General features: G+C 40.6%; 1 protein-coding gene across 11 annotated transcripts in view; it reads right to left on the bottom strand.

The window, feature by feature from the left end:
* Nucleotides 1–25,854, bottom strand: part of PACRG (parkin coregulated) — a 455,962-nt gene that overhangs the window by 300,107 nt on the left and 130,001 nt on the right. For all 11 annotated transcript variants that reach the window (XM_065590399.1, XM_005287947.4, XM_024108470.3 and 8 more), the window contains exon 3: nucleotides 9,765–9,899. In XM_065590399.1, coding sequence (XP_065446471.1) covers nucleotides 9,765–9,899 — 135 coding nt within the window. The remainder of the gene's footprint in view (nucleotides 1–9,764; nucleotides 9,900–25,854) is intronic.

The raw sequence follows: 25,854 nt of genomic DNA, 5'->3' as shown, positions 1-25,854 counted from the left end.
GTGATGAGTCATCACAAAATTCTAGGTATTTGTACAGACACTTCTGTCGAAATTTTAATGAATACTTTAAACATCCAATTAAATTATGCACATTTTTGAAAACTTTGATTATCTGTTTGAAAACCTATTTTTAGTATATTTAGTGAGAACATGACTATTTTTAAAAATATGATTTGAAAAGACCACTTTTATCTGGAATTACTGGTATAAATTATACTAACAGCTGAAAACCCTGATTCTGGGAGCCTAGAATCCTAGTTCTTTCAATGACCCCATGTGGTACTGTGCAAGTTATCTAGGGCAAATTTTTCTAAAAGTGTCCACTAATTTTTGGTACCTATGTTTTGTTTGTGGTGCCCACCTTGAAACTTGGCACCAAAAACAAGAGATGTCCAAATTTAGATAACAGCTTTGAAAATGTTGTTTTACCCTCCAAGCCTCAGTTTTGTATTCTCTTTTGCCTTCTGTAAAACAGGAATAAAATTACTTACCTAACTCACATAGGTGTTGTGAAAATTAATGTTTGTAAAGCGCTTGGAGACAAAACACAAATGTATAAATATTAAATATAATGATAGGTAACTGAGCATTCGTAGTTGCGAGAAAGATATTTTTGTTTACAATTATCTAAAGGGATGCTGATCACTTCATTTTGAATTCTGTGACTCAGGACATTATATCTTACAGTTGAGCTGACCAGAAGTGGACTCCACTGAATATCATCAGTGAATTCATAAATTAACATTATCAGCAGGAAAAGCTTTTTTATACAACCTAGGGGGATGAGGGAGGGAGAGGCCAGTAGGCACTCAGGGTGAAATCCTGGCCCTAATGAAATCAGTGGTGTTTTGCCATTTACTTAAATGGGACAGGATTTCACCCTTGATTCTTATCCATTCTAAGGCCCCTTTAAATACTCTAGCAGTGCAAAAGGGCTTTAAAGTGGGTGTAAATGTAATTTACATCCACTTTATAGTGTCAGACTGGTGTAAAGAGACTTTCATTTAAATGAGAATTAAGCTATGTGTTAAACTGTCTGCATTTTTTAAAATCATAAACTTGAATACAAAGAAGCCAAGAGACCGGAACTGTGGTTTGAATTTTTGGAATTCTCTGAAAAGCTCACATGCATATCAGAAATTATAGCACTTTGAGACTGATTAGCTTAAAAATAGCAAACTAGCATCACAACCATATAGGATGATAAGTGGTATTCATCTATACTGCATTGATATCAGCAAGTCGATACAGTAGGCTTCTTAGTTTTAAATAACATTTTGCCTGACTGAAGAGGAACTATTGCTGTGTTTCTAGCCCAAAACTGAATTGTCTTTTTTGCTGCTATATCAAATTGCATATGTCTAAATTTTCTATGCACTATTGCTATTACAGTTGGGTGAGTTTTTTAGCATACCTGCTTTTCACCTTTCTCCTTCACTGAATATGTGTGGCAGACTATTCCCCCCAAATACATTATTTAGTATTCAATTTCCCAAGAACTTATTTTCATATTATCTGCTGATGTTTTTAATCTCTCTAGATTACTGTGTGTTATTTCTATGCTCACTGGTATTTGCAGATCTATCCAATTTAATATAATCTTGAAGTTTCACTATTTTACAGTTTACTTCTTCTAGATCACTTATGAAGATGATAAATAAAACAAGAATTAATATCAGTTTCTGTGGTACCCACTAGCTACATGGCCCAATCTTGATATACTGCCATTTGTCACTTCCCTTTGCATATTATCTTTCAGCCAATTTTCAGTCCACATGACATTGTTCCTGGTTTTTAACCTAATAGTATGCCCCTTTTAGCATCTTTTATTAACAAAGATGTTAAATACTGCTTAAGAAGGAATGGAAGAAGGAGCAAATAAATGTATATCTATATTTTATTTTCAAAAAAGAGGTTATCTCTTGCAGTCAATATGTCCTATTTGCTGCCAAAAATCTGACTTTACAAATTACAACAAATTAGCATGGCACCGAGACTGTTTTTATGGAAATAAATGCATTGCTGTATTTTTTACTGGCTTTTAAGTGGTCTGAATTTTGAAATTCATTTCATAAATGAGTTTAAAACAACATTTGAGAGTAAGGTATATACAGAATCAGTAAGTACTGATTTATGTTGATCAATACCAACCAAAATAATTACCAAATTTAAAAATATTCCAGGCATTTTCTCAACTGAAGGGAAGAGGATACCCTTTGGCAGAAAAACAAGTACCATCAAGAAGAAAACTACTCCTTTCCCCTTTCCCCCAGTCCAGGAACCAACATAATAGTAAGAGCTCTGAATCAGTCATAACAGCATCTCTTTTGTGGCTATATGCAAGGGGGTCATTGATTCAATAGAAAATGAGAACAAAACGAGGATAGGATACTAATTTACATGAGTCTCCTCCCATGTTCTACCTTCCTCAAAAAGAAAAAGGCCTCCATGGCCTAGTCAACTGTGTGATGGAAGGCTGTGTGCACAATCCAGATTCAATAAAAGAATTCTATGTAGGTGGCCATACATGCCTTTTCTGATTAATAGAAGCTAAGAAAAATAAATCACTATCACTCACTAGAAGATAATAGAAACACCAGTTATCCTTCTTTTACCTACAGCCTTGTCTATTCTTAAAAAGTTTTGCTGGTATAGCTATATCAGTAAATCCTCCTGGTGTAGATGCCGTATATACCGGTAAAAAAGTTATTTTGCTGGTATAGCTTATACCAGTTTCCCCAGTAAAATAAACCATGCTGGCAAAAGTACTCTTTTGCCTGTATAACTGCATCTATACTAGGGCTTTTGTTAGCATAGCTGTGTCAGCAAAAATCATACCCCTAACTGACATAGCTATGCTGGCAAATATAGACCAGGCCTACCTTCCTGTTTTTGCTGCACAGAAAAGTTTGCCAACCTTGAAATTGGTTTCCATTCTTTTGAAAATGCTAAAATTGTTTTGAAGAATTGCTATTTCTTTTCCTTTTCAGAGCATAATGATTTTTATAATTAACCTTTACCACCTAAATAATCCTGATTTTCCAAACATTCTGGGGACTATCTCTGGGATATGCTGAGCATGTATTTAAAATGTCTCCTTAATAATTCAGAAATACTTCTTTGGTTTTATCAACTTTCCTTGTTCAAGGTTTAATTGGATTCTGACTTTTTAAAATTCAGGAATGTATATTGTCAGTCCTGAGCTATGAGCATTTATTATTCAGAGCTCTATATGAAATTGTGCACAAGAACATATTACTAAACTTTAAAATCAAATTGTGATATACATAGGCTACCAGAGAACTGCAGGATTGCCAAACAACTATCCACAATACCTACAGAAGATTACTGCACAGTTTAATAAATTCATTTTTTAAAAGTTCACACTTCTGACTACTTGCAAACTCCAAATTAACAGCAATATTGTCATCAAGATCCAAACTATTAAGTTTGCTGTAACAGTAACAACTTTTTTGTATAATATAGGAATTACCCTACCAAACTGTTAGTAGCCAGGACTAGATGCTTCCGAGGAAGATGCAAAAAGCATGGACAGTTATGAAATAACCTACCCATAGACGAAGTTTTTTCCTACCTCTCAGTTATAGGTGGCTTTCTGCCCTGAAACATGAGTGTTTATCATTTTTTTATGCATTCAAGACTAATGTCGATGCACATATGTAAATTGAGGGCATAATGTGCACTTCTAAATATTATATTGGCCATATGCCAGTTGCCAGTTGCCAAAGAAACTCACAGGATGCAGATGCTTGAAGTTTTCATGAAGGGGAATTAAAAAGTCCAGAGTATTCTGAGTAGATGCTTTGCTTGGATTGCAATCAAAATCTCAGGCTTGTCTGATAAATGGACTAAAGAGCTAAGTGCTTAATATGAAGGCTCGCTTTTCCCTCCATGGAAATAACTAACAAGTCAGGGTGTAGGTTTGAGTCCTGAGAGTAACAAAGAGATAACTTCACAAATATTCATAAATTATAAAGCCAAATGGACCACTGTGATCATCTAATCTAACCTCCTGCATAACAAAGGCCATAGGACTTTTCTGAAGTAATTCCTGTTTGAACTAGAGCATATCTTTTAGAAAAACTTCTATAAAAATTGCCAGTAATGGAGAATTCACCACAACCCTTGGTAAATTATTCCACACTGTTCAAAACGTGTGCCTTATTTCTGTTCTGAATTTGTCTAGCTTCAGCTTCCAGCCAATGGTTCATGTTATATCTTTGTCTACTAGATTGAAGAGCCTATTATCAAATGTTTGATCTCCATATATGTACTTAGACATCATGAGCAAATCACCACTTAATCATCTCTTGGTTAAAATAAACAGATTGAGCTCCTGGAATCTGTCACGTCAGGCATGTTTTCCAATCTTTTAATGATTCTCGTGACTCTTCTCTGAGCCCTCTCCAAACTTATCAACATCCTGAATTGTGGACACCACTACAGTGCTAAATACAAAGGTAATATATCCTCCATACACCTATGCAATATTCCCTTATTTATGAGCCAAGGATTGTATTAGCCCTTTTGGCCACAGCATCATACCAGGAGCTCATGTTCAGCTGATTATCCACCATGACCCCAAAATCTTTTTTTCAGAATCACTGCTTCCCAGGATAGAGTCCCCCTTCTTGTAAGTATGGCCTACATTCTATATTCATAGATGCCTGACTTTACTTGTGGCCATATTAAAAGGCATATTGTTTGCTTGTATGCAGCTTACCAAGTGATTCAGATTGCTCTGTATTTGTGACCTGTCCTCTTCGTTAGTTACCATTCACCCAATCTTTGTGTTAAATAATGATTTTGTGTTTTCCTCCAGGTCACTGATTAAAATGTTAGAGTGGAGCCAAGAACAGATCCCTGTGGGACTCCACTACACCCATTTGATGATCATTCCCCATTTACAATTACATTTTGAGACCTATCACTTAGCTAATTTTTAATCTAATTAATATGTGCCATGTTAACTTTGTATGGTTCTAGTTTCTTAATCAGAATATTGTGTGGTACCGAGTCAATTGCCCTATGGAAGTTTAAATATACTATATAAACACAGTTACTTTTATCAATCAAATTTATAATCTCATCAATAAAAGATACCAAGTTCCTTTGAAAGGGCCTATTTTCCACAAACACAGGCAGATGCTATGAGTAAGAGGTTCCTGTCTTCTTATTTTAGATGGGAAACTGATTATAGTTTGTAAACCAAGATTGTTTAGACTGGTATTACTTTTTATTCTTAAGGGTATGTCTGGGGGGGGAGGAGGTGTTGCACGAGTTGTTTAGTACTTTGTCTATTTGTTATTCTTTCAAGTGTGGGTCACTTTTTTTTTATTTTTGTATACAGCACTTTTCTAGTCCTAGATTATAAATACATTTTATCTATTTATTTGTTTTCCCCTATCAGGGGGAAACAGCCTTTAAAAAAAAATCTGAACAATAATATAAAAAAAAGAAGGGGAGGGAGAAGAAAGAGTCTAATATGACTGCCTTTGAAGCACAATACCAAGGAGATGCCCTTTGCCATGGTAAATTTAAAAACCTACAGTAAGAGTTAACTTTGTTGTAGAAGAATCTAATTTACTTTGGCCTCTATTGAAAAAAATCCACTGAATAGTATTGTGTCTCCAGTTGATCAGATAGAGATCAGACATTGTCACAACCCCGCAAAGTCATAAAACGCACATCTCCTTTCATTTTCCATTGTGAAATTGCAAATTATAAATGGCAAAAGGCAACTCAACAAACTACACATCCAGAATAAACCCTCTGGGAGTGCAGGCAAAGCAGATCTCTATACTAGCTCCAAATAAGATGGCACAGAGGGGCCATTCAATCCACACTTATGCCTGGGTTTTATTTCCTCTAAACATCTGCATATTCCCCTGCACTAAGCCCCTTTACTTGAGCTTTACCCAGGAAGAGATGAATTCAAACCTCCAAGGCACTGTCTAAATTAGGGGAAAAGGTGGTGTTTTAAAAACATATTAGCTAACATGGTTTTATTAACACAGTTTTAAACACTACTTAGCACCTTTTGTAGAGAGGATTTAATACCTTTAAAACCATGTTAGATAGTTGTAGTCCTCCATTGATACTGTTCTCAAACCAGTACAACTCTACCAGTGCATATGAGAGGAAAATCAGGTCCTAATTATGGCTCAAATTCTGCACACAGGGCTTGTCTACACATGGAATAGCTATTCTGCTTTAAATTCACACCCTACTTTATTCTAGAATAACTTTCATGTGTAGACAACTCCCTAAATGGGACTAATCACATACTTAAAGTTAAGCATGTGTATAAGTGTTTGCAGGTCTGTGTTTGCTTACTAGACACAATAAACCCCTCTCTACACATATTGTTAGACCATTGATCTTAGTTTTTATAAAAATCTCAGATTTTTTTCCAGCTAACTGAAGACCACCATGTTGACCCCAGCTATAATGGAATGATTGAGTGATCAACACATTTTTTTCACTATTTTAACATCTCATAATTATAATTATTTTACATCATGTTTTAATAATTATTAGAAAATTAAATATTGTCTATTTCATGGGAAGGAAGAACATCCTGAGGTGTTTTCCTTTATCAGAACAAATCACGTTTTTGAGACTCCCCTTACATTAGTTCTGGTGCACCACTGAAAAGACAAGCTAATGAGCAAAATGAACCATGACATGCATCTCATATAAACAGAACAAGAAAAAAACAGTAAAATTATGATACTATGCGGTTATATCAAGACTAAAATATCTATGATAAATGTGACATCATTTATTTCTTCTCTGCTTGTCCTTGTTTCAGTAAAACTGGCTGATACATGGAAATAAAAGCAATAGAATGAAGTTTCTATATAGCGTTTTCTAGAAAAACCTCTTCCAAACATTGTATCATTAAAGGCAACATCTAGTTTCATTTATTAATGCAGTTCTAGCAAACTCTCTAAAGAAAACAAAGTTTTTGACTGAGAAATATTAGATCATTGTTTTCATGATTTAGGCAGATTTAGAAGTCAATATAATGGATGAAAATTAGTATTGGGGTGTATGCCTGTATTTGAGCTATGTGTCTGTGTCTTAAAACAAAGAGAAAAATATAAACCCTACCCGCACAGCTATTAACATGTGTATGAACACCACTCTCCTCATCTTGCCCACAGTCCTGCAATAGTGGGCATCCTCCCAACTGCCAGGATCTCTACCTGGTCCCCTCGTAAGGTAAGGTGGGAACCAAGAAAAGCCCATCTTCCTTCCACTTTACCCATTTTTCAGTGTGTGCCTTAAACTGCGTAGTAATCAATGATCTAATTTGGTCATCTGACTGGGATTAGGAATATCAGAAAGGGCCTGGATTGCAATCCTACCTCTCCCTGACCGTATTATTGTATTATGGTCCAACATGTTACTGCAGAGGTTGAGAGAGCCATTAGGGCCAGGAGAAATGTGAACTATGAGAAATGAGAAAGCCTTTCCTGGATTATGTTTGCGGCACCGTAGCACATTGAACATAGCCTGAGATTACCCAGGGCCATTCCATTCCAACACAATTCACCTTTCAGACATTGGGAACAACTTATTTATTCTAGACATTAAGATTTGCTTGGAAGGTTGGCTGTATGCAAATTGTCTTGGTTACTAGCCAAGCAGTCACTAGCAGCATCTAGTGGCAAGATGGTTCTAGTGGTGGAAATATGTAGGCCAATTAGCAATTAAAATGGGGTAAAAGTGGTTGGAATCTCTCAATTTGAAGCTATGAGGTTAGAAATTGAAATACCTCAGGACACTGATCCGCAATGGCAGAAAATGCTGGAGAGCAGTTTAAGGCTAGTTAGACCTCTTTATGAGTTTAGAGTGAATAAACTAAGTCCTGGAAGGTAGCATGGCCAAATCAATCCATGGACCAGTCAGAGGGGATATTGGAATCCCCCAGTTTTCACTGAGAACATGGAAAAGCTATGGTTGAGAGGTTGGCTGCAGGTTCCCCTTGTTGCAAGAACTATGTCTTGTTTCCCTGCATTGATTTAATAGTTATATGAAATAAAGTTACAGTCTGTTCCATGTTTCCCACAAAACAAGTGCCCTTTTTAAGAACATAAGAACGGCCCTACTGGGTCAGACCAAAGGTCCATCTAGCCCAGTATCCTGTCTTCTGACAGTGGCCAATGTCAGGTGCCCCAGAAGGAATGAAAAGAACAGGTAATCATCAAGTGATCCATCCCCTGTCACCCATTCCCAGCTTCTGGCAAACAGAGGATAGGGCAGGAGTGAAAGTGGGCCAGTCCGGGCCGGTATGGGTATGGCGCACCGGTAAAAAGTGACCGCCAGTCCGGCCCGTATGCAGCCAATGTTAAAGCGCTGCTCCCTGTCCCCCAAGCCACCAATGGAAAAGGGGAGGGGAATGAGCAGCTGCCCTGGGGCCGGCAATTTAAAAGGGCCCGGGGCTCCCAGCCACCGCTACCGCCCAAGGCCCCGAACCAATAGTGTACAATGTTACTTTCACCCCTGGGCTAGGGACACCATCCCTGCACATCCTGGCTAATAGCCATAGATGAACCTATCCTCCATTAACTTATCTAGTTCTTTTTTTAACTCTGTTATAGTCTTGGCCTTCACAACAACTTATAGCCTGGTAAGTAAAAAGCTATATCCGAATAACCAGTAATTAAACTGCATACTTTCACTTACCACACTATAATCCTAATCCTGCTCCCATTGATGTCAGTGAGAGGAGGCTCAAACCCTGTATTGTGAAATTCCTCTTCCATTCACTGAATTAACAGAGCTATATTTTTAAATTAGGATCATGTTTGACATGAACAATTCAAATTCTACAAATCTGATGTATTTTTCCTCATGTATATCACGCTCATCCTATGTAACTATTATTCTGTTTCCAGAAAAATCTTTTTCTAGCCCAATAAATAACACAAAAAGTAAAGTAATTCTTTGATAACAAAAATAATTAAATAGCAGGAGCAGGTTAAAGATCAGCATTCATTTTTCAAATTAAATTTAAAAGCCTGCTCTAGTTACTTAAAAGATTGGCAAGTTTTACAAATAACATCACTGAGCCTTTTAGAGGGAAACACAGACGCATTAGAATGGAGTCATTAGGCAATACATTTATTTTGAAGCCAATTAACCTTTTGTCAGAGAAATGTCGGAGCCGTAATGGTTTCTGCAGTGGAGGTCAGCCTCTAACAGGGGCACGTATGACAGCGATTACGCTGCCTGACATATGCTGCAGACTGAGAGTACAGCCGTGGAATGAGAATTTGCCTTCGTTTGTATTCTGCTCTGCATTTCCAGGGAGCAGGCAATCTTGACCTATCCATTTAGGTAATTAAAGCTTCCATTTGGAAGTGTCCTGCAGGAAGGTGAAATCTGGGAGAGATAAATGGCTGCTGTTCACTGTATCCAGCTACTTCTATCATTTGATGGACTGCCTGAAATAGGCTGGGTTGCCAGGTCCTCATAGAAATAGAGACGAATTGGGCAGGAGACAATACTCTAAGGCAAAGCAACTCTGTCATCTTCCTTTTTGCAACATATAATTTAATTGTTAGCCAAGGTAGATGGCTGACTCAGGGGGCCTTTCTCTAACAGCTCCCCCACCATCTTCCATTTGCAAAGAAATTACTCCAGTTTATTTACTTATAAGCCAACTTTGTTTGGCAATGAGATATGTCACTTCAATAAATGCAGCTGGCTGTTACAGCTGTGCCCTGACTTACCTTCCAGGCTATTTTATTTCCTCTTGTATCATGCTCAAGGGCAATTGGGAAGTCTCCTCGCTCATAAAACTTGCGAAATGCTGTAGGCTTTGTTGGTCTTTCTTTAAATGCTCCTGCAACTGGGGGTCCTCTTACCTAAAAAAAACATAAACAAACAAACCATAATGCAACTGCATTTTTTAAATAAAAATGCTGAAATTTGTTTAGAAACATTAGTGGTTTAAAAGGGGTTGATAAGATAGCAGGTGGCACTGATTTCACTCTTCCCATGTTATACTTCTTTTAATTTAAGTGTTCTGTTAGGGTTTTTAATAGACATTAAAGGAAAGGAGTATTACTGTTAAATTTAGTATTATTCTTTAGAATTTTGTTTGCATTGTCCTGTAGGTACTAAATGCATTGTAAATGTTTTTTGGATCATCCGATGAAAAATTGTCTTTTCATTTTAAACTTTGCATCAGTTTCCACACCTTTTAAAAATAGAAATAATACTACATGCTCACAAGTTTTACAATACTGTACATGTTTTAGGAGGTTTAATTACTTCTGGTTTGTAAAGCAGTTAACATACAAAGCAATACATAAGTGTAAACTATTTTTTATCAGCATCTAGAAGAACACGTCTCCTTGGGAAGCATCTTTCTATTTGCTTTAATATGAAAGTAAGACACAAATCACTTCCCCTTTGCTTTTTGGCATGGGAGAGGGAAGAGATACACACAAATACAGGCTACAGCAGTAGGTAGATGTTTAAGAGGGAGAGGTTTCTAAGCAGTCCTGAATGTACAAACAGCATGTTTTTGGCAATATGGGCTTTAGGAGGTGTGTCCAAGAGGAGGGAGTGGAGCTGGAGTAGGCCACCAAACACAATAGTATCCTCCTCGTAATGTGCAGAATTTTTTTCACAATGTCTAGTTAAAGTTAATGTGACCCCCATCAGCATTAACTTCTGCAAAAAAAACCATTCTGTGACTTCTATAAGCAAATTCACTAAAATCAATGCATTAATACTGGTGTAAAAGAAGAATCAGGCCTGGAAATAAGGCCTTGTCTCCATGGGAAAATGGACCAGCATAACTATTATGGAAAAAGTAGTTCCAGAATAGCTCCCCATTGTGATACTTTATTTTGGAATAAAAATGAGTTTATGTCCCCAATCCCTCATCACCAATGGGGACTGCAACTTGGGGGCTCTGCTTATTACAGGGGGCACTTTCCCAGTCAGTAGAGATGAAGTGCTAGACCGGTGTAGCAGACATTAGTACATCTTAGCCTGGTCCTGCCCCCTTGCCACCAACAGGGACAATGATTGGCAGCAGTGGTGAGTGAGAGGGCTCCTCCTATAACAGAAGGCATTTCCCAGAAAGCAGGGACTTGTGCTTGTTTTTTTGTTTTGTTTTTTTTCTTTGTAATTTTGTTCATCTGCCAGTCACCCATAGCTCCTCAACACATGCATCTTCTGCATCATAGTATCCATTCATCCTCTTCCTCCCCTGCCCCTCCCATCCCCTTCCCTCAGTGGCTCCATCTTGCCTTATCCCTCTACAATCCCCACCATCTCTACCTACTCCTCTTCCCCTCTTCGCACTGATCTCCTACCTTCTTCCACCAGCACAAATCTAGGTCCCACATCCTCCTCCATATGTCTGGTGACATTTGTCCTAACCCTGACTCTCGCACCACTCCCACCATTTGCACCTCACACATGCCTCCCCACCACTGCCTCTGCTTCTCTTGTGCCATCATTCCTAAAGTCACACCTATACCCCTTTCCTCCCTTTCCTTCTCATCTCCTACTGCCTCCACTTCTCTCTGCATAGGATCTTGCCCATTTCCTCCAAGAGAAAATTAGCATAATACAACATGATCTTCTCCTTCCCCTTGGCTTGCCTTCCTGTCCCCTCCTACACCTCTTCTCCTTCTTTCTTATCACAGATGCAGAAGTTTCTTGTCTGCTCTCCTCCTCTAACCTCATCACTTGCCTCAGTGACTCCACCCCATTCTCTTTCCTGATCTCCCTCTTGTCCACTCTCATCCCCTCCCTCTTGCTCTTCTCTTTAACCTGTCACTACCTCTGGTGCTTTCCCCTCACAAAACAAAGCTTTGGTCTCTCCCATTTTAAAAAAAAAACTTACCCTTGGTCCCATTTGCCTCTCCAATTCCCACATTTCCCTTCTCCCTTTCATCTCTAAACTTAGTCAACACACTGTCTGCAATCACTGACTGGAGTTAGTCTCCTCCAATGCTATCCTAGACCTTCTCCAATCTGACATCTGCCCCTTGTACTCCACGGAAACGGCTCTTGCCAAAATCTGTAATGATGTCTTTCTAGCCAAAGCTCATAATCAACACTACATACTCATCTTTCTTGACATGTCTTATATTCATAGATTCCAAGGCCAAAAGGGACCCTTGTGATCACTGACACAATCAGCCATGGTCTTCTTTAAGTCCTGTCCTCTATTGGCTTCTGTGACTCTTAATTCAGACCTCTCTCTAACTCCTCATATCTGTGTTCCATCTAAGTATTGAAGATTTTTTTCAATAACATTTATATATTATGGTCTTTTCTATCTATCTACACACCTAAAACTGTCATCCTCGCTTTCAGTATCTTGATTATTCCAACAACCTTTTGCTTGGCCTTGACAAATCAATCTTTGGCCTGCACATATCCATTCAGAATGCTGCCGCAAATATCATTCTCCTAACCCATTGCTTTGACCATATTAGCCCTCTCTTTGCATCCTTCCACTGGCTCCTCCCTATCATGCCAAACAAACTACTTTTCTTCACATTCAAGGAGCTTCATGGTCTATCCCCACCCTGCCTATCATCTCTCATTGGCTATCGAGATGTTAACCACTGCCTCGACTTAGGCAATGATGCCAGTCTTCCTCATCCACTTGTTTTTCAGGCAAGCACTTTTGCGCTTTCTCCCATGATGCCCTTCACTTGAGAGGAGCTCTCCATAAGTATCCAGAAAGCTACCTTATTACCTTCTTTCAAATTCCTCCTTAAAACCCTCCTTTTCTTCGATGCCTTACAATAAACTTGCAACCATTAAGCCATGGGTGTGCTGCTACCACTATTTATCATGATGACCAATACTGTCTGATTGTTTCCTTGTACTCCCCAATATATGTGTCTGTATATGGCTGGTGTTTAATCTGATATTTAGATTATAAGCACTTTGGGACAGAGACCATCTTTTTGTTCTGTGTTTGTATAGTGCCTAGCACAATGGGGTCCTGGTCCATAACTAGGGCTCTGAGGCACTATGATAATATACATAAATAAATAAATAGGCAATTTTATTCCGGAATAGTGTCCATCCAGGAGAGTTATTCCAAAATAGCTCAATTATACTGGAACAGTTATTCCGAAATAGATATGCCAATCAATTTTCCCTGTGTAGATAAGGCCTAACTTTCCCACTTCCACGATTCTTCCTTTATAGGGGATTCTTCTGAAAGAAGACAGGGTCAGGCAAATATCCTTTGCCTAATATTTTTTCTTCTTGTAGGATAGGTTTTATTGGCTGAGCAAAGTGAGGTCTCAGCAAATGGAGGACTGTGGTGCTTTTACCGAGCAGTGGGTGTGCAAGGGTCTGGACTGGAATAGCCAGGATTGCTTCAGATCAGGAGCTATATTAGCTGAGTAGGAATGAGGCTGGAAATTTGCATAGTAACTCCCCTCACACTATCTCTGGCACAGACAAGATCATTTACTTTTGTCCAGTCAAAACTATTTTTGTTCATATAAATAGTGCTCATTTGATGCAGAATCCTTTGCCTGCAGTACCAAATGGGTCTGTCAAGGGGAGAGATGGTCAAGAAAGGCAGTAGAGTTAGGGTTTAAGGTTAGGGTTAGTGTTACTGGAGGGAGAGAATGAAGTTTGGTGGAGTTTCCCCTGATGTCACAATGATGCTGTTCAGGCTCCTCTGCCTAAAGCACCAAATGAGCACCATCAAGGGGAAGCTGTTGATATGAAATTGATAAAACAACAAAGAGAAGAAGATGACTTAAAAACCACAACATTTTTGTTGGAAACTTAATTTTTTTTTAAATTTCCTACCCAAAAATTGGCATTTTCCAACCAGGTCTAAGAGGACAATTACTTATGTATGTAGTGCTGATGAAAGATTTGATTCTGTTTATTTAAAGCAACCCAATGTCTTATAAATGCATACAGTATGTCCCTATTCATTTAAAACACAAAAATGTTCAAATTATCTTTCTCAGAACCTTCCAGGTATATGAGTTCTCAACCTTTAAGTGGGGGTAAATGTTGTGATTGGGACAGTGGAGTAAACTAAACAATACCGCATAATCTCTAAATATTAAAAAATATACAACATTAAATTTCATCTGCCATTTTGTTGCCCAGTCACCCAATTTTGAGAGATCCTTTTGTAGCTCTTCGCAGTCTGCCTGGGTCTTAACTATCTTGAGTAATTTTGTATCATTTGCAGATTTTGCCACCTCACTGTTTACTCCTTTTTCCAGATCATTTATGAATATGTTGAATAGGACTGGTCCCAGAACAGACCCCTGGTGGACATCACTATTTACCTCTCTCCATTCTGAAAACTGACCATTTATACCTACCCTTTGTTTCCTATCTTTTAACCAGTTACCAGTCCATGAGAGCACCTTCCCTCTTATCCCGTGGCAGCTTACTTTGCATAAGAGCCTTTGGTGAGGGACCTTGTCAAAGGTTATCCCTACATGTTATGGATTCCATTGTTATACCTAATGACAAAGGCATTATGAAAGTTTTCCATTACGTTTTTAACAAAAAAACCCTCCCTTTTACAACTTGAGAAAAATACTTCACTGCAATATTGTAGTTAAAAAGACTAAGATCAGAGAGTAATTGATCGCTTCCAGTTAATTAAAGGCTAATATTCACAATGGCAAAGTATACGAAGCAATAAACAGCTTTTGAGGTTCGTTAAATGCCAAAGATAAGTTGAAGAGTCTGGTAATTGCAAAAGTCCTTTAATGCAGTTCTATGCTACTGAATGTTATTCCTGCTATGTGACAAGATAAAAGATACAAGCCATTAAACAAAAAAGGGGGAAAAATCCACAATTTTTCCTTGCTTCATGGGTATTTAAAACCATTTGTACTGTTATTTTCTTGGACTTTTCAATGACAGCACATTAATAACATGAGCTAGACAGATTATTATTTGAGGGCAGATTTAAACAAGGATTAATTATTTGAGGACAGAACTACGGGGATAACTTTTCTAAGGAGGGAAACAAGATGTATACACACCATTGGACCTATAAAAGAAAACAAAAAATTGTATATTTTGCAAGGGCAAACTGGTGGTGTTGATTCAAACTAGATAAATATATATGGGAACAACTGACTGTTACTCAATTGTATGTGCAAATACATGTTTTCTCAGTCATAAAAAGTGAATAACCGTTCAAATGCTGGTATGGAAAATGAATGACATGATCACACACATGTAGTCTTAGAAAGGGTTAGTATTATTATTAAGAGCCTTAGTTTTTAGACTTCCTAAAACTATGATTGGCTGAGATCATTCTATTGTTTCCATAATAAATCTTATGAACAACTAATAGTACAGAATATATTTGGTAAGTTTGTAAGATATTATTTGAAAGGTTTAAAACAGATTTTCATGTTCTTTGATTCATATATTTGGATGCTGACTAGAAAGGCAGAAAAGTCTGGAATATCACTCTTCCTGGAGGCTAATCAGTTCTTATTAGATGGATTCTTGATGGTGAATGGATTTACCAGCTTTTATTTGCATAAATCTTCCAGAATATTTAAAAAATATTTAGCAGTTACAAAGTTATTGGTATCAGAAGTCATCTGATTACCAGTTAAGGTGCTGGGTTTTTTCCATGGATTGTTTCACCTGAAAAATTCTTTGCAATCTTAATTGCAGATTATTATGGTACTGTATTCTCATCTTGAACGATGGAGAAAGTTGGTTAGGAAACCAAAGGGCTACATTCTGATTCTTTATACTCAAACTGAGCATGGGGTATGTGTAGGAAGTGGTGTTATAATAGCAGAGTGGGGGTTCAATGAGCCATTCCACCTTCACATGGCAGATGTAGACAGGATGGCTCAGGGAACTGGAATGGCAGAACATTCATCAGTGTTCTTTACAACTCATCCAAAATGGAGCAGTGTTTACTGGTAAGTGGTTATACTCCTCAAGCCACTTCAGGGCTGGGGACCACCACCTGTGCAACAGTAACACCCCTGCTATCCAGTCCCAACAGAGCACCACTCTACCTGGTTCCTGTACAGGAGTGCTGGGACACAGGGGATTTCAGAGAGTAGCAAGAGTAGCGGGAGTAGAACCCCTTTCTCTCCATGTCCCAAGGGACCTCCTCCACCTCTGCCAGGCACAGTAGGTGCTTGACTTCCTGAATGAGGAGTTGCTCATGAGAAGGGTCCCTGAAGAAGGACGGGGAAGAGGTGGGGTGGGAGGCAGAGACGGCCGAGAATTTCAGGGTATACCCTCAAGATACAATCTTTAGTACCCAGCAGTCTGCGGTGACCTGCAACCAGGCCAAATGGTAGGGACAGAGACGGTGGAGGAAAGAACGAGGTGGATCCTGGGAAATGACAGGGGCATCAAGCACACCCTGAAAATGAGCACTTCTGACCCCCTGGATGCTTTGATGGGCTGTGCGGGTGAACAGAAGAAGGAAGGATGGCGACAACTAAAGCTCCTGTCTCTATCCCTTCTCCTTGAGACCCCGGCCGAGGCTGCCAAGGCCTTGGCAGCAGGGGCAACCGGTACTGCTTCCTTGCAAGCTGTGGCGTATGCATACCCAGTGAGCGAAGGGTGGCCCGAGTGTCCTTCAACCATGCAGCCTTGCATCCATCTGCTCTGCAAAGAATCCATTCCCATCAAATGGGAGGTCCTGGATTGAGGACTGCATTTCTTGGGGCAGGCTAGCAGTCTGAAGCCAGGAGCTGTGCTCATGACCACCGCCGATGCGACCAACCTAGCCACTGAGTCAGCTGCATCCCACACCATTTGACGAGATCACCTTGCTGCCGTGGTACCCTCCTCCACCAGGGTGCTGAATTCCTGTCCAAATCCTGGGAGAGGGACTCCTTGAACTTATGAGGGAGTCCCATAAGTTAAAACTGTACCTGCCCAAGAGAGCCTGGTGGTTTGCCACCCGGAACTGCAGGCTGGCTGTCGAATAAATTTTCCTCCTGAAAAGGTCCAGTCTTTTGGCTTCTTTATTCTTGGGGGTTGAACTGGTGTGCCCCTGCTTGTCCTTTTCGTTGGCCACAGAGAGGACCAGTGAGCCTGGACATGGGTGGGTATATATTTGAACCCTCTGGCCAGGATGCAGTACTTCTTTTCGGCCTTTTTGGAGGTGGGATGGATGGATGACGGGGTTTGCCAGAGGGCCTTGGCAATTTTTAGGACTTCATCATGCACTGGTAGTGCAACACGAGGAGGGGTAAAGGCTAAGATTACATGCTCGGCCATCTCCTCCACCTCTAAACCCAAGTTCTTGGCACCCCATCAAAGCAGGGCCTGGTGTTCTTTAAAATCGTCCAGAAGGCTGGCCCTCAAGGGTCCCACTGCCACCTCGTCTGGGGATGAGGACAACAATTGAACCACTGCGGGAGACCCTGGGGCATCATCTCCCATGAGGGAAGGGGGTTTTGGGGTGGGCACTGACTCCTTTACCCCAACGTCCGAGTGCGTTTCCCACACCGAGCCTGGTGCCGCTGGTGCCATTAACCATTACTCCGAGGCAGTGGCCAAGAAGTGGTGCGAAGGGGGCATCGGCATCACTCCATGCACTCCAATAGGGCCACTGCACTGGCCACTCGCTGTGCTGCTAAGGCAGTGCCATAGAAGTCGACGCAACCTGCGATGCCCAATCACGCCAGTGATGCCTTTGCAAGGGGCTAAACTGCCCTTCCATGCCAGAGGAATCCCCTTCTGGTGACCATACAGGAGCCATCGATGCCTGCATTTGTCAGCTGACCATCGCCGCTGGACACTGGCACTTTGAATAGGAGGACTGGTGCCAGGATCAGGAGGACCGGTATCACAACAGAGATTGTTCCCACGGAGCAGGTGACGAGGACTGTGACGGGATCCCTGGGGTGCAGCCTCGGATTGTGGGACCACTGTGCCCCCTTAACTCTCCAGCCTGGGTTGTCTCTCACAATGCTTTGCTAGTGGCAAGCAGCAAACCCCTCCAGGTGCTGTGATCGCTCAGCACAACAGCATGTGGATCCCCACACCCAGCTAACTTGCATTAATGCTCCCAGAACCACTCAAGAATCGCACAGAGAAAGGCACCAGCCAAATCCCCCCAGCTCCCAGCCTTGTACCTCAGGAACATACCATCTTGCACTGCTCAAGATGAAAAATACAAATTTACTAATTGGTTCACCACTTCATCAATGGAAAGTGGATATACACGAGACTTTACAAACCTGAGTAGATTTGCCACACACTTCATATAAACTCACTGGTAAAGATAAACAGTAAACAAATTTATTGACTACAAAAGATAGATTTTAAGTGATTATAAGGGATAGGTAAAAAGTCAGAGTTAGTTACCAAAAGAAAAGAAAATATAAGCATGCAGTCTAAACTCTCAATCCTATTAGTGGGGGCAACATCTAGATTAAGCAGTTTTTCTTACCCCACTGGATATTGCAGTCCTTAATACACAGGTTTGTCCCCTAAACCTGGGCCAGTCTCCTCTGTGGGAGTCTTCAGTCTTCTGAGTATCTTTGTTGCTTGCAGCATACATGGGGGCATGAGAAAGGCCCAGCATGGGGCCCCTGTGTTCTGTTTTATACCCTCAGTCCCATGTGCTTGGAGAACACAAGTCCAGGCATGTCTGGTGGACATTGCTGAGTCCCCAGGCAAGGTTGAGCAATTCCCCTTGTATGGCCTTATGCAGGTGAGTCATTGTATTGTACCTCCCTTGCTGGACAATGGCTGGTTATGTCTGTTCACGACCCACCCGCTTGTTGGTTACCTCCCTTATCATTGTATCTGCAGAGCTAATATCTGGGCATCTCCCAAACCCACAGCATATTTTTGTGACAACCATATAACACATTCTCATAAGTTAATGGTATACATATTTAGGCAGAAAAATGACGTTCAGCAGATCATAACCTTTCCCCTGATACCTCACATGGCCTACTTTATACTCAATATCACAATTATATATAAATGAGAAATATGAGGGTTACAGGATGCTCCCCCAAGGTATAGAATGTCACAGGGACTTGCACTGAGAAGACAACTGGTGGGAGGGCGAATGGTGCCGGTAATACGGAGACCAGCACCTCCTCCTAGGTGACCCACGTCGACAGGTGGAGACCGCGAACGCAGTACCGGTGATCTAGGGCAAGCTCCTGAGGATCATGGCTGCGAAACTGGAGATATGCAGCGCAGAGTCAGAGAGCGCTGCCTCGGCTCAGGAGATTGGCGGTGCTCAACTGCCCTGGGGGGTCTTGGCAGCTGGTTTGCCCTCATAAGGAGCCTTTGCCGCTTCCTTCGGCACATGGTATGCCGACAGCTCTGGTCTCTGCTCTCTTGGTGACGGGAGAGCCTGGGAAGGCATCAATCCTGCCACAAATCTGGGTCCCCTACCGCTCCTGGGAGTTGGCAGTGGATTCTTTCAGGGGCTAAGAGCCCCGACAGGAGAGGCATGTCCATGTTGCTCTGGTGGGGGCCGGCGGCCCAAACTGGGTCCTTGCCCAATACCCCATGTCCTTCCTTGTCTGGTGCTGGGGAGCCGTGTTTCTTTGTCTTCTTTCTGGGCACTGGCAATGGAGAGTGGTACCAGGTGGAGCCCGGTGCCAGGAGTGCACCACACCAAAGCCGAAGTACTTGGGGTAGAGTCTGGCCGGGATGACTCGGAAGCCGGTCAGAGGGCAGACTCCATGAGGAGAGCCCTCAAACAGATATCACACAATTTCTGGGTCCTGGGGCGAAAATTTTTACAGATGCGACCACTTGCCCTTCACATGTGATTCCCCCAAACACTTGAGGCAACTGCTGTTGGGGTCACAAACAGGCATAGGTCTCTTGGAGTCCGAGCAGGGTTTAGACCCCGGAGACCAGGGCATGTCCCACCTGGGACAACGTCCCCAATGGGACTCTTACTTCTAACTACACTTAACAACTACTTAGCACTAACTACTATGAAAAAACTATTTAAAAGACACTAAGACGCGAAGTCAGAAGAGACAAAACCTATGCAAGGAAAGGCTCTCTGACTAATTACCACAGGTGGTAAGAGGGAAGTGAGGGGGCGTAGGGCCGGCGGCGCCTGACATGCCAACTAATGAGCTCGGCACTTAAGTGAGCACCACAGCTGACCCTACAGATACCGCTAAGGCAAAAATCTCCGACGACCGCACACATGGGCATGCGCTCACCTAGAATGGAATCGACATGAGCAAGCACTTGAAGAACTGGTGCCTTCCTTAAAATCGTCCATTTGTCGCTCTACAGGTACATGGCCTCATTTCCCTCTTGGCGCTTGCAGTCATTTACTCAAGACAGGAACTGAGAATACGATACCCCTTTTGTGAGTGGGAATAAGTTATGAAGGGCCTTGAAAGTGAGGACAAGCAGCTTATGTTTGATGTAAAAGTGAAGGGACCAAGAGACCAGAGAAAAGATCAGACATAAGGATGCTGCAATAATTGAGATGTACATTTATAAGAACCTGGACAAAAGTTTTAGCTGTGTGGGTGGACAGGAAGGCCATATGTTAGAGATGATCTGAAGAAAGAATCTGCAAGGTTTAGCTATAACCCATATGTGAGGACTTAGAGAGAGGTCTGAGTCAAAAATGATGCCCAGGTTCCAGGCCTGAGTGACAAGCAAGATTCTGGTGATGTGCACGTATAGCCAAAGAAGTCAAAGAATGTTGCAGCTGTTATTCACAAAACAAAAATCCCTATGTCTTTCTAGAGGATATAAGCCTTTTGACAGTCTTACAAAATTGTCATGAAAATTTATGAATACAGGCACAAAAATCTATTTATTCATGCTTTACAAAGTTATTCTCTTGGAATGGAAGGGCAAGAAGATACATGTCAGGCTGCAGTACCTGTAACCTAAGACTACACAGAAAGTACGGCCTTTCTGTCCATAAATACTTATGGATTGGTATATTTACCTCTTGTGTATAAAGGTCACCTATTCCCCTCAAACCAAAATACTGTATAAAGCAGAGATGCATAGGAGATACTCAAGAAAAGCCAATGGCTTACTACTCCATAATCTCCTCCAGTGTCAGTATATATTGAGCCTGCAGAGATCCTGCTGAGAAGTTCATCTATCCAGCATTACTACTGTGCTTTCTGACCAGTGCCATACATTGTTAGTTGCAACAAGCTTTTCCAGTACACTATGAACTTCACTGTAACTATCAATTTCTTAATTGAAGCTGGATTTTTTTTTTTAATATAAAACTCCCTTCAATGTGTTTTAAGAATAGATGAGAAATGCCTTCACTGGGCTAACTACCTAGGGACCTAGGCCAATATTTAGTTATTTCATCCTATCAGATTCTCTTTAGCCTCAGTTTTGTAGACATTGATTTATTAATCTTATCATGTGCATTTCCTAACTAAAGCGGATTGTAGTGATGCTGCAAAACAAATCAAAGAGGGGAAGAGAAAGAAAAAGGTTATAGCCATTGTGTTAAAGTTGTCCCATCACCAGTGTGATTCCTTCAAGGAACAGTCTTTGTCTCCAATTGTTTAGCCTACACTAGTTCCTTCTGACCTGATGTGTCATGTCAAGTACAATCAAGTTATGTAGATCAAACTGCATTATGTCAGATCATGTATTTAATAATTCAGCATGACGCCACATGATGCAACTCAATATGACATGTCACAGTTGAACTACAGACCAATGCTCTAAAAAGGAAATAAAACATAAAGAGGCAATGCCACTCTCAACAATCCACATCAGGCATAGTCACATCCATCTCTGGCACTAAGTCTTGCCAATTATTTCATCATAGAAACAGAAAAAGTCAGTCATTCAAAAATAAAATAAAGCAACCCTCAACACTTCCAACTCATCCATCACAAGGCATTAGAAAAAACTTCAGATTCTTTACTCTTTCCCAGCTATACTTCTTGCCAAATTGTATTAACTACAAATAACTCAAACATTTAAAAATATATGTTCCAGTAAAATAACATAAAACTTTCCAGTATGTCAAGATAAATCATTAAGAATAGCAATTCTAATTTATACAAGTAGAAAGGCATATGAGAACAGCTAGGCATCTGATATATTATGGCTGCTCCTTATTACACTAATCATCACTACTATGTTCCATTCACCTGTTGTCTCTCAACACATATTCTCACTCTCTGGGGCAAGGCTCATCTTACTGTTATATATGTGTACAGTGACTAGCACACTGGGGCACCAATTCTAATCGGGACCTTTAGGCACTACTGCAATACAAATATTAAATATTAAATAATAATAAAATGTTATATTAAGAGATTCCAAGGCCAGAAGGGAACACAGTGATCACCTATCAGAGGGGTAGCCGTGTTAGTCTGGATCTGTAAAAAGCAACAGAGAGTCCTGTGGCACCTTTAAGGCTAACAGATGTGTTGGAGCATAAGCTTTCGTGGGTGAATACCCACTTCACATGCGTCTGAAGAAGTGGGTATTCACCCACGAAAGCTTATGCTCCAACACATGTGTTAGTCTTAAAGGTGCCACAGGACTCTCTGTTGCTTTTTAGTGATCACCTAGTCTGATGTCCGATATAACTAGGCTTGTCAGAATAAAATTTATTTTTTTATAATTTTGACAGATTATATCAATGTTTATTTTTAAGCATTATTTTCTATTTTTATCAATTTAAATTTTCACACCTCTGAAATTATGGGGGGAGGTGTCAGACAATGATAATTTAATGACAATATGCACTGAGATTTAAAAAGTTAAAAATGTAAAAGTGTTAAAACACAAATTGTCAACATAACATGTCAAAATATATGAAGTAAATATCCTTAAATTAAATTTAAATATATCCTCAAGCAGCATTTTTTTTCACTTTGCCTAACTGTCAATTTTATTTATCGATGGAAATATTTTTTCATGTGTTCAATAAAATCAATATTTACCAATGTTTACTGATAAAAAATCTAATTATTCCAATTCTATGTATAGCACAGGTCAGAGGACTTCCCTGAACTAATTTCTGTTTGAATTAGAGCATATCTTTTAGAAAAAAACATCCAATTTTTATTTTAAAATTACCAGTGATAGAGAATCCACCACAACCCTTGGTAAGTTGTTCCAATGGTTTAGTAAAACACACTAATAAAAAAGTATACCTTATTTCTAGTCTGAACATGGCTAGCTTCAACTTTCAGCGCTGGATCTTTCTGTACCTTTGCCTACAAAACCCATTGTCAGTTTTTCCCCCCATGTAGGTTCTTACGGGCTGTGATCAAGTCACCTCTTAACCTTCTCTTGGTTAAGCTAAACACAATGAGCTCCTGGAGTCATATTTTCCAATCTTTTAATCATTCTCATGGCTCTTTTCTGAACCCTCTGCAATTTATCAACATGCTTCTTGAGTTGTGGACACCAGAACTGGACATGGTATTCCAACAGCGGTTGCACAGTGCCAAATACAAAGGTAATATAACCTCTCTATTCTTACAACATATTCCTGTGTTTATACATTCACGGACTGTATTAGCTATATTTGTCACAGCTTTGCACTATAGGCTTATGTTCATCTGATAATCCACCATGCCCGAAAGACTTTTTCAGAGTCAATTCTTTGCAGGATAGAGTCCTCTATCCTGTAAGTATGGCCTACATTCTTTGTTACTAGATGTATCACTTTACGTTTGGCCATATTAAAACACATATTTTTTGTTAGCACCCTATTTAGAAAGCAACACAGATCACTCTGAAACAATGACCTGTCCTCATTATTTACCATTCTCCCATCTGCAAACTTGATCAGAAATGATTCTATGTTTTTTCCAGGTCATTGATAAAAATGTTAAAATAGTATAAGGCCAAGAACTGATCCCAGAGGGAGCTATTGTAATAATTGGGCCCACAAATTTATACCATATATTCCATCAGAATTAATACAACTGATGCCCCCTAAAAACACACCAGCTCATAGACTCATAGACTCATAGAATTTAAGGTCAGAAGGGACCATTATGATCATCTGGTCTGACCCCCTGCATGCTGCAGGCCACAAAACCATCCCTACCCTTTCCTTGACTCTGCTGATGAAGTCCCCAAATCCTGTACCTTAGTGACTTCAATTGGCAGAGAACCCTCTGCTAGAGATCCCTGCCCCATGCTGCGGAGGAAGGCGAAAAACCTCCAGGGCCTCAGCCAATCTACCCTGGAGGAAAATTCCTTCCCGACCCCAAATATGGCGAGCAGTAAGACCCCGAGCATGTAGGCAAGAGTCTCCAGCCTGACCCTTGTTAGCCATTATATTGTTTACCTACCATTGCTTGGTATTCCTCAGCTAATATGTTTTACCATTAAGCCATTCCCTCCATAAACTTAATCTTAAAACCAGACAGGTCCCTCGCCCCCACCGTTTCCCTCGGAAGGCCGTTCCAATATTTCACCCCTCTGACGGTCAGAAACCTTCGTCTAATTTCAAGCCTAAACTTCCCCACGGCCAGTTTATATCCATTCGTTCTCGTGTCCACATTAGTACTAAGCTGGAATAATTCCTCTCCCTCCCTTGTATTTATCCCTCTGATATATTTAAAGAGAGCAATCATATCCCCCCTCAACCTTCGTTTTGTCAGACTAAACAACCCGAGCTCCTCCAGTCTCCTTTCATACGACAGGTTTTCCATTCCTCTGATCATCCTAGTGGCCCTTCTCTGTACCCGTTCTAATTTAAGTTCATCTTTTTTAAACATGGGAGACCAGAACTGCACACAGTACTCCAAATGAGGTCTCACCAGCGCCTTATACAACGGAAGCAGCACTTCCTTATCCCTACTAGATATACCTCGCCTAATGCATCCCAAGACCGCATTGGCTTTTTTCACTGCCGCGTCACATTGTCGACTCATAGTCATCCTGCGGTCTACAAGAACCCCTAGGTCCTTCTCCTCTTCCGTTACTTCTAACCAATGCGTCCCCAGCTTGTAGCTAAAATTGTTATTAGTCATCCCCAAATGCATCACCTTACACTTTTCACTATTAAGTTTCATCCTATTTCTGATACTCCAATTCACAAGCTCATTCAAGTCTCCCTGCAGAATATCCCTATCCTCCTCCGAATTGGCAACGCCTCCCACCTTCGTATCATCCGCAAACTTTATCAGTCCACTCCTGCAATCGGTTCCGAGGTCAGTTATAAATAGATTAAATAAAATGGGTCCCAAAACCGATCCCTGAGGAACTCCACTGGTAACCTCCCTCCAACTTGACAGTTCACCCTTCAATACCACCCGCTGCATTCTCCCCATTAACCAATTCCTTATCCACCTCTGAATTTTCATATGGATCCCCATCTTTTCCAGTTTAACCAATAATTCCTCATGGGGTACAGTATCAAACGCTTTACTGAAATCCAGGTATATTAGGTCCACCGCATTTCCCTTATCTAATAAGTCCGTTACTTTCTCGAAGAAGGATATCAGATTCGTTTGGCACGATCTGCCCTTCGTAAAACCATGTTGTAATTTATCGCACTTGCCATTAACCTCGAGGTCCTCAACTACTTTCTCTTTCAGAATTTTCTCCAGCACCTTGCACACTACAGATGTTAAACTAACAGGCCTGTAGTTACCCGGATCACTTTTTTTCCCTTTCTTGAAAATAGGAACCACATTAGCTATTCTCCAGTCTAACGGAACCACCCCCGAGTTTATAGATTCATTAAATATTATCGCTAAGGGGCCTGCTATTTCCCGCGCCAATTCCTTCAATATTCTCGGATGAAGATCGTCCGGTCCTCCCGACTTAGCCCCATCAAGGCGTTCGAGTTTTGTTTCTACCTCGGAAACGGTAATCCCCCATTCTGTTTGC

The sequence above is a fragment of the Chrysemys picta genome, chromosome 3, assembly GCF_011386835.1.
Source record: "Chrysemys picta bellii isolate R12L10 chromosome 3, ASM1138683v2, whole genome shotgun sequence".
NCBI classification, from domain to species: Eukaryota; Metazoa; Chordata; order Testudines; family Emydidae; genus Chrysemys; species Chrysemys picta.
This window is presented reverse-complemented; position numbering and strand designations above follow the sequence as displayed.